Source organism: Medicago sativa, chromosome 8, assembly GCF_051527215.1.
Source record: "Medicago sativa cultivar Bolivia chromosome 8, Bolivia_mono, whole genome shotgun sequence".
In the NCBI taxonomy this organism is placed as follows: Eukaryota; Viridiplantae; Streptophyta; class Magnoliopsida; order Fabales; family Fabaceae; genus Medicago; species Medicago sativa.
Window position 1 is genome coordinate 31,161,304 of NC_140756.1, and position 15,634 is coordinate 31,176,937.

A 15,634-nucleotide genomic window follows, 5' to 3' on the forward strand; every position below is an offset into this window, starting at 1 on the left:
ACAATAATATTGTTCATGACAATTTGACTATTGTTATAACCTAAAAACTGAAAAGTCTATTAACAAAAGATGAGGTTGTGGACAATTATCTTATGCAGGAAATTACTACTGATTTAATTTGCAGGTTTAATAGATTTATTGCATACAAATTAGAGAGAGCAATAAATTGAAATATGTACATATATAAAAGTTCTGTAAGACCCAACTCAACTCACAATGCTGAGGTTGTTGAGTTGAATGTCTTCACCGGGTTCAAACCGAGGAATTGTGTGATCTTTGCCACTTCGTCTATAGACCAAAAATAAAATAAAATTCAAGGAATCGTATATTTCCCTTTATTATTCTAGGCTCATAAACTACTGTCATGTCAACCATTGCTAATGTTTGGGAAGGAACTCTTCCTGCAGCTGGACCAATATTCAGCTACAAGCTTAGAGAATGAAGAGTCTGCGTCCATCAGCTTTGAAGGTTCATCATATTCCACCAGTTTCCCTTTAATAATCAGCCAAAGATTAGGAGGGAATGGATAGTACTAGGAAATAAAAGCGCGGAGACGAATAAGGAATTAACATACCATAAGATAGGACCATGACCATGTCACTGTCTATTACAGTTGGAACTCTGTGAGCCACAGTTATTACTGTGCATTCTTCAAATTCTTGTCTAATTATTCTTTGTAGAATGGCATCTGTGGCTGAATCAATGGATGCAGTAGCTTCATCCAAAACAAGAATTCTGTTCCTCTTAAGTAGAACTCTTCCGAGGCAAAACAATTGGCGTTGTCCCAAGCTCCAATTTCCACCTTCATCGCTCACTGCAAAACTTATCAGAATTAGACTTTAATGTTGAAAGAGTAAGCTAGATTGTTGACAAAGACTGACCAGAAGAGTCCAAGAGACTTGGTAGCTTGCTGATTGTTTCCTTAAGCTGACATTTCTCGACAGCCTAAACATACAAATCAAATATAATCAAACTGGTTCTTATTGAATGCATATATATTTTTCTACCATTTGTAAAGTTAGCTCATTCACCTTCCATATTTCATCATCTGAGTACAGTCCTAGTGGGTCCAGGTTTGTTCTAATGCTGCCCTTGAAAAGAGTTGGTTCTTGAGGGATTATGCTTAGCTTCATTCTCAAATCCTTTAATCCCATTGAGCAGATGTTTATCTCATCAATAAGAATATCACCTCTTGAAGGCTCAACTAAGCGAAACAAAGCGCTAATCAGTGTACTTTTACCACTTCCAGTCCTTCCAACAACTCCGACCCTACTTCCTCCTTTAAATGTACAAGTGATTCCCTTAAGGACTAATGGAGAATTAGGACGATATCTAATCTGAAATCAATGAACAAAAAACAGCAATTATATGGAAAATTTATGTCCAGTTCTCACGAATAACATAGGCGACAACATTGAAAAATAGATATGGAAAAGAAGACATGGATGGAACATTACCTCTAAGCCTTGAAGATCAATCTTGCCCTTGGAAGGCCATGAAGATGGAGGTCGGTTATGATCCACAACGGCAGGAGGCTCGGCTGGTATGTTAATGAATTGCTTGATTCTTTCAACAGAGATGATATGGTTTGATAAGTTGGAAAACCATCTAGTCCAAAATATTTGGGCTCCTGTCAAGGTAAATGCATAAGAAAGAGACAATCCAACAAGGCCTGCAACACAGAACAGGAGAGTTGCCAAGTGTTATTAGTTTGAACATAATCGTATCATGGTAATTGACGTATTATATCGTAGGTTTAGATATGTTTATATCCATGCAAATCAACCATTTTTAACTTTTAGTCCCTGTAATTTTTTGTTTTGCTTTTAGTCCTTGCAATTTTATCATGTTTTTTTACTTTCGGTCCTTGTTGTTTTACTTTATCCCCTGAAATATTTGTTTATGCTGGAATTGGTCTCGTTAATATGCAGATCATTTGATTTTAGTCCCTCCAATATGAACTACATAAGGATTAAAATGAATTTTACACACTTATTAGACGGACTAACTCTAATTTGATGAACAAATTTTGTAGGTACTAAAACAAAATAACAAGCACCAAAAAAAAAAAGTGGTATAAGGACTAAAAACAAACATAGGAATTACAGCGATTAAAAGCAAAATAATTGTACATTTGCATGGACCAGAAATATATTTAAACCTATATTAGATTACCTGGGGATACATATCCTCGAGGAAGTAGAATAATCAGCAAAGCTGCGGTGATGACAGTCAAATTTTGAAGTGCTTCAACCCTTATAACTACCCATTCCATTGCCACATTAGAATGAAAGAACAGTGAAGCATCTGTGTCCACAAGTTTTAAGTAGTTTTCGAAAAATCTGTCTACCATGCAGAATGCTCTTATAGTAACTACTCCAAGCGATGTCTCGGCTGCAAAATTCATGACAGGAGCTTTGGTGGTTCCGTTGATCCGTATTAGTTCCCTTGAGGAAGCTTGATAATATTGCTTTCAGGAAGAAAAAAATAAAGATATAAGAACTTAAAGCTCAATGATTCAACGATGGAAAGAAAATGAGATTATGAAATCAAAAAAAAAAAAATGTAAAGTGGATAACGAACCTGAATATATATTGATGCAACCATTACAGGAACAGCAACAATAAGAACTTGCCATGTGACGGAAACCATTATACAAATTATCACCAAAATTTCAATTACTACAGATGCTACAAAGGTGATGGAAAAAGGTATATCAAAGTCCAAAATACTCAAATCTGATGACGCCTGCACAAGAGAGAAGAAAATATTGGCCAAAAGGAAAATACATAGATTAACGAAAATATTGGGAATGAAACATAATCCTACTCTGGTTAAAATTCTTCCCACAGGAGTTGAATCAAAGAAAAGCATTGGAGCATTGAAGATAGATGTAGTGAAGCTTGAGAAGAAAGCAGCGGAAGCTTTTAATCCAAGAAGTGCAGTACAATAAGTCCTTATATGTACAAACACGACGCTAACAAAAGAAATTAATGAGTAAACTCCAATCAAGTTGGCATTAGTTACTTTTGGAATCTCAATGGCTATAGCAAGCCAAAAGGTTGATGCAAATTGAAAAGTATAAAAAGCAGATTGTGCTAACATGATGAAACACATCATGGATGTCCCTTTGGAATAGTTAACATAATCACAGAATGGCTTCCATCCAACATTACCAATCACTTTTTCTTCCTCTTGTGTAAGCTGTGCACCAATTGAACCCTTGATGCTAGAAATCTCTCCTTCACTTTGATTTTTAGTGAGATACAAACCATGCAAGTCTTGAGGATTAGACAAAATCTCAATTTCAGAACCTACATTATTTTCACTATCTTGATTCAACTCGTTAATTGTGTCTTTATGAGCACTCACAAGTAGTTCAAAGGCTGTTCCAGCTTTTAGGAGATTCTCATAACTACCTGATTGAATAACTTTTCCATCTTCCATTACCTAGAATTTGAGTTCATCATATTAGTTATGTTCAGATGGAATATAATGGACATCCGAATGAAATACTTTACCAAGATAGTATCGACTTCTGAGAGAAACTCCACTTGATGAGTAACTAAAATGACTGTTTTGTCTCTTAAAGCAGTCATGACACAGTCCTGTAATGTTGTAGATGCAGTTAGTTTGATAGACCAAAATGAGGTCAATATTAGTAATATTTACAAGATAAAAGTAATATTTACTGACATTGAATAGTATTGCAGCTGTATGAGCATCAACTGCACTGAAAGGATCGTCAAGGAGATAGATATCAGCGTCATTGTAGACTGCTCTAGCAAGCTGAATCCTTTGCTTTTGTCCTCCACTCATGTTAATCCCTCTCTGACCTATTTCTGTAAGATCACCATGGCTAAAATCATTGATATCCTTGTCTAAAGCACAAGCTTTAATTGCTTTCTCATATCTTGTTTTGTCCATTGGTTTTCCAAAAAGTATATTATCTTGAACTGTTCCACTTTGTATCCAAGAAGTTTGAGAGACATAGGCTAGTGTGCCACCTACATTAACCTGTTTTCCATTATAGCAAAATATTATGGGATAAAAAAGTTTCATATACTAAAGCCATGTTTGGATAAACATTTACATTAAGCGATTATTGATAGCATCAACATTTATCATACAAGTGCTTATGTATAAACTGTTTTCATAAGCTATCCTCAAGAGATTATAGAAATAAACTGAAAACAGCTTATGGACATGTTATAAGTTATTTTCATAAGCTCTCCTAAACAGTCTCACAAATGTTTATGCAGTTATGCTATCAAATAAGCACAAATTAGTCAATTGAAACATACTTTAATACCATGTCTACTCATATGAACTTTGCATGATAAAGATCTAAATTTGTACTATTAGTAACTTACAGTTCCTTGAATATTGGGAATCTCTCCGAGTATTGCATACAAAAGAGATGATTTTCCGAATCCCACTGCTCCGCAAACTGCAATTTTTTGTCTCCATTTGATATCTAAATTCACATTTGTTAAAGTTGGAGATACAGATTCATGATCCCAAATGAAGTTACCATCTTGAATCTCCACGGCATTAACCAAACATTGCGTTAAGTTTCTCTTACTATCATCATTGTTTAGTTCTTCAGCAAGCAAAAAGCTATTAAGACGATCAAACGATACCTTAACTTGAATCATAGTGGATAGAGCCTCAGGGAACATTATAATAGGCTCTCCCATGTTCCCCAATGTTGCAAGAACTGTGAAAATGGTTTCAGCATTCAATGGTGCACTCTTGGTAACAGCACATCCAAGGAAAACAACAGCAGATATAACTGTAGGAGACATCCAAAAAAGAAATGAACTATAAGATTTCATGATTTGTGTCTTAGACAACCATATGAACTCTTTATCGCGTAGTGACTCCACTAAGTTCTTGAATTTTTCTTCCCATGATTGTAACTTGATGATCTTCATACTATTTAGAATCTCCGAAGTTGATCGAAGACGTTCATCCTGTGCAATCATAAACTGTGACCGACAATTTTGTAGGATCCTTCCTAATGGTACATTGAGAAATCCACATATAAGAAGAGGGACTAAACCAGGAAGAGCACCAATACCAACAACAACAAAAAGGACAGCCATGGAAAGAACAAGTTGCAATACAGAAGTCCATCCTATATGAAACCACCATGGAAATTCTCCCATTCTATAAGCATCAACTGCAATGTAATTCACAATTTCTCCGGCCGAGTGTCTCATCCTTGCCGAGCTTGAAAGCTTTAGCTGCTTTTGATAAACTGCTACCATTAGAGCTGATCTCATTCTCATTCCTGACCTCCTTGCGTTAAAAAACCAATGTCGTTGAGAAAAAGACTCAAAGACTTTAGTGACAATCAAAAAACCAACTATGGAAAGACCTTGTTTGAGATCTTCCTCAGTTCTATTCGAGTAGTTAACAAAAGCATAGAGTATTAGAGGTGAAACTGCAACAGCTATAGTTCTGATTAATGCATAAAATGCTATTAATATGTTTTCTTTTAGGTATGATCTAACTATAGACCAAAGAACCAAGCTTTTTGTATTGTTCTTAGTCCTTTCTCTTACAAGGGATTCCCATGCTTGCGCAAATTTTTGATAGGCCGTGTCTGCTTCATCTTCAGAAACAAGAGAAGGAATGTCTTCAAGAGCTAGTGGCTTTGAGTAACCTAAACTGAGTAAAGAGTTAACCCAAGAGAAAATCAACTTGCTGAGAAAAGTAGCATGACTTAGTTCTGTTTGTTTTGTTTCAACTTTCTGAGCTAGCAGTGGCTCAGAATTTTCACCTGCATATATATAATCCATTGAAGAGAAACAATTCATCAATGTTCCATATTTTGGCTTAAGAAAAAATTAATCAAATTAGTAAATGCGCACAAGAAAACCACAATTGATCACAGATTCAGTCAATTTTGCCTACATCTTAGATTGGATGTAGTTTTTCTAATATGCAATACTTAGGGATACACATAACAAACTGTCTTTAAACACTACTACATTCGTCCCTAAATACAAGACCCTAAGAAGTTGTTTACTTGTCCCTTATTGCAAGGCCACTTTTAAATTTTCAAATGTTTCATAAAAACATTAACTAATTCTATGTCATGAAGGATAAACTTGTAAAGCAATATCAATTGTTTACAAATTTAATATCACGATCAACTTTTTAATTCTTGTGATTTACTCATTGTGGTCTTATATTTAAGGACGAAGGTAATATTTTCCATATTACAAAGTACAAATATATTTTAACACTACGGTCCAAATTACAAAATACAAATTGTACAATACTTAGTTTTTCTATTACTCCGCTGTGCTCTAGCGTCTAGCCACTTATCAGCGAATATTAGCCATACTTAACAAATAAACCAAGGCAATTAACCGAAAGAAACAAGATGAAGACATGAACAAGAAATCTTTATTACTGTTTGCTTGGAAGAAGATATATGAAATAACTTAGAACTCTTAATAGTTGTGATTGTGACATGCATAAATCAAATGAGTACATACATATTATATAGCTTGGACTAAAGAAGGAAAAATAATCAAAGTTACCTATTGTGTTCTTAAAGAAAGTCATTTTTGGAGCTTGAATTTGTATGGTCTGTGCTTCTCACCTCAGCAGAGTATACTCTGAGCAGTGAGTATTATTAACAAGATCAGTTGTGAATAGGTAACTTCTATGTTGACAACTTCTGAACATAGAAGGATCTAAAGTTTATTGGGAGCAGTTGGACTGATTTTTTACTTTTTCATTTTTGGTCCACTTAAAATATAATATCTTGATTGTCGTGTAAGTGTAGTTCAGTTGGTAGCAAACAGGGACATTATGTATGTGTAGGGGCCGGGATTCAAACCTGAAATCCCCACTTCTCCACATATTACATGTGTAAATCTAGCCATTAAGCTACCTGACAAAAAAAAAGTATTGACTAATCAAACTTCATATCATTAAAGAAGTTTATATCCTATTAATTTTGTGGAGAATCAGATATCTTCTAAGCCTGCAAATTAATGCATGTGTTTTAGATATAAATGATTTTAGTAGTGTCTGATATGGACCATCCAATTTAGAATCAATGCCTGCAAATTAAAACAGTGCATAACTGTGTGCTTTTGCTATAGCCGCCAATTTGGATCCGTTTCTTTGCCATTTCTTCAAAGCTGACAAAAAAAAATCAACCAGCTGCACCCTGCAGTGGCACACCTATGACCTACCGCTTAACAATTTACAAAAATTTGTCATTTAATTTAAGACTATTATTTTTACCAACCGAACACCCCTGTGGATTTCTTATGATCAATTTAAACTATGGTGCATAGTGGAGGAGACAAATTCGGCTCCTCTAAAGTGAACAAGTCACTTTAAAGTGTAAAGTAAACAATATCAATCATTAGTTAGCAAATTAAAGAAAGATATTATAGGTACATCAAAACAACCATTGATTTTCTCAATTTAGTTTTTACTCACTCGAAAGGATCCTTGCCCACAAGGAGACATGATGCAAGCAAATACGAGAGAAAATGAGAGAAAGTGATATGAGAAAAATGTTATGGTGAGAGTATAAAAGATTGTTGTTTGTGATGAAACGATGAGACATTTGTTTGTAACAGTGTAAATAATATATCTTTTATTTTATTTTTTCTTTAATGTTTAATCCAAAAAATAAATTTAGAAAACGGGGAAAAAAAAATTAATTTACGGCCATGATGTTCACCGTTTGCTTTGGCAAACATCCCCTTTGGTTTCAGAAACAAGCATTTCCATAATTTTTTACACATGGGGTATTAAAAAAATCATGAAGCTTGGTTAAAAAAAAAATCACGAATTCCTCTATACCCTAGTTTTACCTCCAAAACTTCTAATTTTAGCATACTTAGAATTCAGACAGCATGAGAAAAAACATCAAACATTGCCACCAATTAAATATGTCTAGCCTTGTAACTTCATACTTCTCCAGAATCACACTGAATTGAAGCAGCTCCACCTATTCTACATATGCCGCCGAAATATAAATTTTATCATCACAAATGGATGATTTTGGACAAAAAAAGATGCATTCTACAATTCCCAAACACGATTATTCAATTAGCAGTGCTATTCAACTAATCCGTGACAAAATTATCAGTATTACAAGACATAGCTTCACTAACCAGAAAGAAATATCCTTGTATAGAAAGCCCATATATATGGGATTCAATCAATTTAGAGAACTATAGTTTGTTAGTGAAGTCACTCTGAAATTTACATTTCACCACATTCAGCAATGACACAAGCTAATTTTGGCCGGTTATTGGGTCCAGTTGCAACATTCTCAATCTTCCTTACTACCAAAAGACCATCTCCAAGCACTCTCTGCATAACGGAAAGTCATGTAAATACACAACACATCAACAGTTTAGGGGAAGAAAGATGCTATTAACATTCCAAATAAGGCCACATATTTAAGGATGTATTTTGAAAGGCACGCGAAATTCCTTTTTAACAATTAATCAGCAATACATCCTTAAATATGTGGCCTTATTTGGCACAGAAGAAAGTTACTCTCTCAAGCTAGAGTGGGAATTGTTAAATACATTGTGAGATAGAGCAGGAATTGTTAAAAACGAGCACAGCTCAAGCTAGTCCTCCGCTCTAGAAGGAAGTTACTCTCTCTATTTCACAATGTGCTTATTTCGCACAGACTAGGGAAAGACTAAAAAAAGTAAAGTTTTACCAAATTAACCTTATTGAGTATTAGTGTATGTAGTGATCATTATCATACATGCAAAGTAGAATATATTGACTCGAAAATGATGCACATAGTATTAAGGCTTAATTGCAATTTTGATCCCCTATTTTTACCATTTTCGGATTTGGCCCCCCCTATTTTAAATCCGACAGTTTTCCTCCCTCCATATTTTTGAACTAAAAAATTGGAGATGTGATATGTTTTAAATGATCTGATGACATGAAAAGACCAACATCGATGAAATTGTAAGAAAATTTGCTTAATAACTTCATTTAAAACATGGCATATCACCATATTAAACCAAGTATTTGATGGAGGGACCAAAACTGTCAAATTTTAAAATAGGGGAGGACCAATTCCGCAAAATGGTGAAAGTAGAAGGACCAAAACTGCAATTCAGCCCAGTATTAATTAAATGATACAGTTGAAAAAAAAGTAATCAATATTATATTGAAAATTGAAAGTGATGCTCAATTTGGGAGAATTCTTTTTTGCAAATGTGTCACTATGCGTGACATGAGTAACATTTTTTATGTGCCTGGCTTAAATTTGATAGTGGCTTTGGTTTGTTCAATTCTCGAGTTTAAGGTACCAGTCTAAGTGTATAGGTCGGGTGCGTCTTAGACGCTAATTGCCCAAATATTATCATTAAAAAAACATGCAATTTAAGATATTGAAGCATACCCCGAAAACAACATGCTTGTTGTCAAGCCAGTCGCATTTTGCACAAGTTATAAAGAACTGCAAGCAAAGAAAGAAGATTTTCAGTAGAAATGGAGCTTTACCAGAAAACATAACAAGAAAGGGATGACCATTTAAAAGTTACCTGACAACCATTGGTATTTGGTCCGCTATTTGCCTGCAAATTAGACAATATGAACTTCAGGTTTCTTTATATTGGATTAAGAAAAAGCATATTTTAGCCATACGAGTTGAATTAATTGATGGCAGAATTGGTTTTTAGCAAGATATAGATAATACGATTTCAAAGTGCTCAGGAAGTAAGACTGTTGTATGTTAACATGTTAGTAAATAACTTGTCGATTTGCATATATATACGGTCAATTAGTCCTTAAACTAAGGAGGAAATTCAGAAATTCATAGCCATTGTGCAATTTTAACAGCAATTATTAATTGTATCCTTATGTGACCTAGAATCGAAATACTATTACAATACATCAAAAGTCTCAATATTTTCGTATAACCTAAAATGGCATTATATTAAAACAGGAAATTCATACCATTGATAGAAGACCAGGTCCAGTGTGTTTGGCAGTAAAATTTTCATCATCAAACTTAAGTCCATAGATGGAAGCACATCCACTACCATCACCCTGCCAAGGAAGAATAAATTTGTAAGTTTCATATAAAACCAGGATTTAATTACATTGTTAGGGTTTTGCTAACAAGGACACTTGTTAAGGATTCAAAAATAGAAATAACTTATAAGATTTAGTATAAATAAAAAGTTACTTTTTAAACTTTCAATGTGTTGAATGCATCATTTCCAAGATAAAACTTCCCTAAGGGCACTTGTTAGCATTTCCCATATTGTTATCACTGACAACTTTATGAAAGCAGTGTAGATTCAATACATCCACATGAACAGTTATAAATATTGCAGTTTACGATACATAAACAATTGAATTTAATACTTTAGCATCAAGTCCTGCCCCAAACTAAACATTAACTTCTTGTGATATTATTTCCACTATGATAGCAGCAAAGTATGCGTAAATATAATAATTTAGAGTGAAATTAACAGGCTCATACAACATAAAACATATTATGACAAAATTGAGCGCTAATGCCCACTGCCAGCATAATAATCCAAATAGAGAGTGGTTCATTTAAAGAATTGATTACAATGATCTGATGAGAGAAAACTTAGATACATGACCACAGAGCACAAAAGAGAAAAATATCAAACAAACCAAGCAACAAAAATGATTGGGAAACATATGTGATGTAGGAGAAACCACATTTAAAAGCTATGCTGTTAGAGGGAAGAGCATCTAGTTTCAATGGGAGTTGTGTCCCAAAGCAGTCAAAGTATGTCCATCCACATAAGAATTAGATAAACTGAACCGTGTTAACACTTAATATAGAGGAGGCAAGAGCCCACTTATAAAACCCAAACTGTTACGAAGGAATAGCCATTACTTTAAAAGTTACAACTGAACTACTGTGTCTAAACCCAAACTACGGAACTTGCAATTAAGTCAGCTCCAGGAGATAAAATGAAGGAATTGAAGATATAACCAACATTTAAAAAAATTATGGCAATAGAAAATCAACATGCAGCAACATTGAGAAGGTATCAGATGATGAAAAATGGGGCTAGCCAATCGTGTTAAAAAAGAATTAAAATTGAGTTGGCAAATAAAGGCCAGCGTTAACAAGGAAAAGGTTAAGTGTAAAAGAAGTATAAAAAGCAAGTTAGATATTTTAGGTTAGGTGAAAAGTATAACTGCATTTAATTTGATAGCTCGTTTCTTATTGGAGTTTTATACTAATATTTAGAGATTCTAATCAAATCAAAAAACTTGTCGGTCTCAAAATTCACGAAGGTTATACAAAAACAATTGAATGTTATACAGAAAAAATAGCTTATGCAAGCTTATACATAAGCGCTTGTGCTATAAGCTGCAACTAAGTTGTTTATCTAAACAGGCCCTTAGTAAAGACAATTGGCTTATGAAGCTATTAACCCATTAAATTATAGAGAATTACGGAATCAAATAGTTTGGTGCAAGCGAAACCTCAGCCAAAGGTACTTCCAATATTGAACTTCTCTTGTGTTGCTTAAATTTCTCAGCTATTTTAATTAAATTATACCATTTCTACCAATCTGATTGACCAGATAACATAAGGATCTTGCAAATCTAATATTTGTCAATTAGCCTTTGAAGAAACAACGTTTTAGACTAAACTCCTAAACGTGAGATAGAACAACAAACTTGCCTTACCCATGTTTCATACAATCACTATATCGCGATCAATTAGTATCTTTTTCTGAAGACTTTTCAGTTGGAAAAATTATTAGAGTATATATTTCTAATGAAAATTGACTCTCCTCTAATATTGATACTTTGCCATTACTATGATTGATACTCTGCCGTTTAAATTTTTATATGAAGCTGCTACTAGATATAATTCTTAGGGTCTTGCTAACGAGTGCCCTAAGGGCACTCTTTAAGCATTCCTAATTAAGAAAATGTTTATTGAAAAAGTCAAATAGTTCAATTTTCAATGCATTGAATTCATCAATTTCTATAAAAACTTACTATTTAAGGTTGTTAAAGAGTTACCTTATGGCACTCGTTAGTATTTCCCTAAATAAAATATGTACACGTAAACAAAGCATTGGGTCTACCACCACTACTAGCATGCCTTCTAATTGATTAATCTACCTTACCATTAGAACAAACATAAATAAAATATTAGAACAAAAGAAATAATATGCTTGGACATATAAGAGAGATCAAATAAGGTTTCCCAAAAATATTAGGCAAGAAAAGAAGCATTGACTTCATAACTAAGATATATAAGCCATATATATAGGCCATATGAGCAATAAGCTTATTTTATAAATAGTGAATATAAATGGTAAACACAAGACAACCCTGTACTGATATGTAAAAACAGACGAGTTAGAGATAACATTGACCAGAAAAGTACCTTCACATAATCACCAGCCTGAATCATAAAATCCTTAATCACTCTATGAAATTGACAACCCTTGTAACCAATAGGAAGACCTGCTTTCCTGCCAATAAAATCATATCATAAAACCCAATATTCCATAGAGTCAAATATTCTGACAGACATTTTGCAAATTAGCATTAAATAGGTAAACAAATAACAGCCCCCCATTCATTTATGAGGAAAAAAAAAGTTAAATAACTTTTTGGTACATAAAAATTAAGACTTTTTCAATTAGTCCCACTTTATTTTCATTTTTTAGTTCTTACGTTTAACAGAATAATGTATTTTCTGGCTCTCACGAGAGTACCTTTAGTTTTAGGAACTAAAACAGCACATGATTTTGCGTATTTGTTAGGGATGAAAACGACAAAATATCATAAGGGATCTCTCCAATAAACAATATTTTTAGGGACCAAAAACATTTTTAACTCAAAACAATCCCCCAAAAGTTGCTGTCAAAGTTGAAGACCCTATCTAGGATCAAATCAAATGGGGAAGAAATGTAAAATGTAAAAATTAAATAAATATTAGAAGTACAGGACCTCGAGTAGTAACACTTATAACAATTATATTTTTCTCTCATGTCTAACAACTGTATTTCTATGAGAAGGATCACAAGTTTTACAACCATCGCCCCCATACAGAAAAGAAAAGTGAGAATAATTTTCATGATTGATAGGATCAGCTCAACTCAACCCTTTATCATGAAGCCAACGTTAATTTAGTCTTATCATCATCATCAACATCAGTTTGTTGTCATGACAGTCATGAAAAACAAATGCTGATAACACAGAAAGCATGACCAAAATTACGTTGGAAGGAATATGGTGCAAGAAAATATGGTGCAAGAAAATATTAAAATTACGTGCCAAATCAGCATTATAGATTATTACAATAAAGATATCATAATGGTATGGTACTGGTGGGTATCAAAAGAAACATTTTTTTAATGACAAATGTTAATTGTTATTTTGTTAATATGTGGGGCTGAACTGAACTCATGACCTCCTTATCACTCCAACCCCTATGCCTTACTCCCCAAACGACCAACCTTATCACTCTTGTGGGCATCAAAATTAAAAGCACAGTAATAGATCCAAACCTATCATAAATCCAAATGAAAAGGAAAACAAAAAAAGAAGAAAAACTACAATGGATTGTTACACTACCTGTACTCCCCCGTGCAGAACTGCCTGCAAAATAACATAAGCGAGCTCGTTAATAAGAAGGGCAATCATTTCCCAAATAAAGAGAATCGCAAAGTATAATAACAAACACTCAACAAGGAACATCAGCGTCCAACTGTAGTTTAAGGAGGTGTAAAAAGAAATTGCCTAGTAGAAGTTACCAAATCATCTATACCATTCAACAAGCACACAATCTACAAATCATGGAGTGCATTTAAAACACGTTTTCGATGGTCATAGACATGTAGCTGAATGAAAGACAAGCTAAAATTCATAATCTCTTAAAGTAAAATAGAAAACATCACAATACCTAATCATAATCATAACCAATGTAACCTCTATACTAATATTAAATTTACCAATTTCAATCAACTTTTCCACACCAACTGAAAAATTTCGGTTCTAAAATCCAACTAAAGTTATATTATATCAAATAACATTTAGCTAATATAATTTTTCTCCCTTTCGTATAACTAATAACTTCACCTGAAAAAGCCTATTTCATTATTAGGTTTTGATACACGAAGGTAAAAATGAATGAACAGCATAAAATGACATAACATAACATATAGTTACACATGCAACCAAAGCAAATAAAAGAATAAAATAATAATTTAAATTGAAAGTTTTATAAAGAATTGCAGAAAATGAAGAAAGAGTACCTGAAATTTTCAGCGGTTTTGGGAGCGATATCAGCGAAGAGTTCCATTTTGATTCTACCAGCGGGTATGTTACCGATGGTGACATCGAAGAAGACGATTGGGTTTTTAGGGTTTGGTGGACGCACGTGCCACTCCACACCTCCTCCATTGCCTGAACCTGCCATTGCCAACTCACCTCACCAGTTCTCACTTCACCCGCAACGCAACGCAAAACACAGCAGAGTGTTGTAATAATGCTTCTGAGTTCACTAGAACGAGTTTGAACTTTTGAAATGATTTATTTGGCCAAGGAAAATAAAAAAAATGGGAATATTCTAGATTAAGCAATTATTACAATTAAAAAAATAAAATCATATTGTAAATAAACCCAAAATAACTCAAATTCTTCTCACTATTGTAAACAAAAATTAATTAATTATTTTAAATGAGATTAAAAAACATGATTTAATTTATACATATCCACAGTAGACAATGTAAAACTTTTTATTCACGTGCATCCAATCAAATCACACTATGTAGATGATTAATATATACAGAAGTTGGGTTTCAAATATTCCCCACTTGTTTTTTTTTTTACAAGTATTCCCCACTTGTTTATTGTGTGTTTGATCTGCTAAACAATAAGTCACGTCACAAAAGAGAACAATACAATACAAACTTTTATGATATTAAATCATTTTTTGTCTTTTACGATTTTTTGTGGGCAAAAGCTATTTTGATATTTTAGACACTTGTACATTGAACAAAAAGTTGTATTGTGGTTTAGTTTCTAGTCTCTTGCCTCTGGTTTGTCTTGTCCCTAAAACAATTTTACAAATCAAACACTATACAACTAGAGTTATCATGTCACGTCCTTCATTTTTAGGAAATCGAACGCACCCATGATGACTTTTGAAATACTTTAAAATGAATTTGTGAAAGAAAAGAAATAAAGGAATATTATAGATTAAACAATTTAGTTAAGGGTGACCTACGCTTTGGATACATTGAAAAAAAAAAATTAATTACTTTGAATGAGATTAAAAAAATGATTTAATTTATATATACTTGACAATGTAAGAATTTTTTATACATGCATTCATCAATTCATGTCACGTAGATATTTGTGGAGATATTTTATGAATCTATCCTCTTCGCAACCGACAACCATGGCGGCACCCTCAAACAGTGTCGCCAACCGTGACCATAGGTTTATCAACCCCACATCCCATTTCCAGCATTACTCTTGCAAGTTTGTGATCACTAGACTGAATTCATTTCAGCTGCACAGTATTTCATTTTTGGTTATGCTCATGTTAAGGGGTTGAGTGGAAACAGATTTAGTATCTAATTTTATTTTTGTG

The 15,634-nt window shown here is 33.5% G+C and overlaps 2 protein-coding genes across 2 annotated transcripts; both read right to left on the reverse strand.

Annotated features, from left to right (window-relative positions):
- Window positions 1-85: 85 nt before the first annotated feature.
- LOC146898380 (ABC transporter C family member 8-like) lies at window positions 86-6,692 on the reverse strand. The gene is made up of 12 exons (XM_085739484.1): window positions 6,558-6,692; window positions 4,374-5,788; window positions 3,697-4,017; window positions 3,522-3,608; window positions 2,830-3,450; window positions 2,584-2,748; window positions 2,176-2,470; window positions 1,458-1,672; window positions 1,032-1,337; window positions 882-945; window positions 575-814; window positions 86-492 (listed from the first exon to the last, which is right to left on the reverse strand). Exons 1-12 carry the CDS (start codon window positions 6,580-6,582, stop codon window positions 368-370), a joined length of 3,879 nt encoding a protein of 1,292 aa, XP_085595610.1. The 5' UTR covers window positions 6,583-6,692; the 3' UTR covers window positions 86-367.
- Window positions 6,693-8,070: 1,378 nt separating this feature from the next.
- On the reverse strand, window positions 8,071-14,660 carry LOC146898381 (Cyclophilin-like peptidyl-prolyl cis-trans isomerase family protein). Its single transcript, XM_085739485.1, has 7 exons — window positions 14,292-14,660; window positions 13,612-13,635; window positions 12,416-12,503; window positions 9,976-10,068; window positions 9,561-9,593; window positions 9,419-9,475; window positions 8,071-8,358 (listed from the first exon to the last, which is right to left on the reverse strand). Exons 1-7 carry the CDS (start codon window positions 14,453-14,455, stop codon window positions 8,248-8,250), a joined length of 570 nt encoding a protein of 189 aa, XP_085595611.1. The 5' UTR covers window positions 14,456-14,660; the 3' UTR covers window positions 8,071-8,247.
- Between the last annotated feature and the right edge of the window lie 974 nt (window positions 14,661-15,634).

Excerpts from the sequence above, each read along its gene's own strand:
- LOC146898380 (XM_085739484.1), bottom strand. The coding sequence starts at position 6,582 with ATGACTTTCTTTAAGAACACAATAG. Across the intron at positions 1,673-2,175 it reads TCGAGGATATGTATCCCCAG|GCCTTGTTGGATTGTCTCTT; the intron begins GTAATCTAATAT and ends TCTGTGTTGCAG. Across the intron at positions 493-574 it reads GGTCATGGTCCTATCTTATG|GGAAACTGGTGGAATATGAT; the intron begins GTATGTTAATTC and ends TGATTATTAAAG.
- LOC146898381 (XM_085739485.1), bottom strand. The coding sequence starts at position 14,455 with ATGGCAGGTTCAGGCAATGGAGGAGGTGTGGAGTGGCACGTGCGTCCA. Across the intron at positions 9,594-9,975 it reads GACCTGGTCTTCTATCAATG|GCAAATAGCGGACCAAATAC; the intron begins GTATGAATTTCC and ends TCTAATTTGCAG. Across the intron at positions 8,359-9,418 it reads ACAAGCATGTTGTTTTCGGG|AGAGTGCTTGGAGATGGTCT; the intron begins GTATGCTTCAAT and ends TCCGTTATGCAG.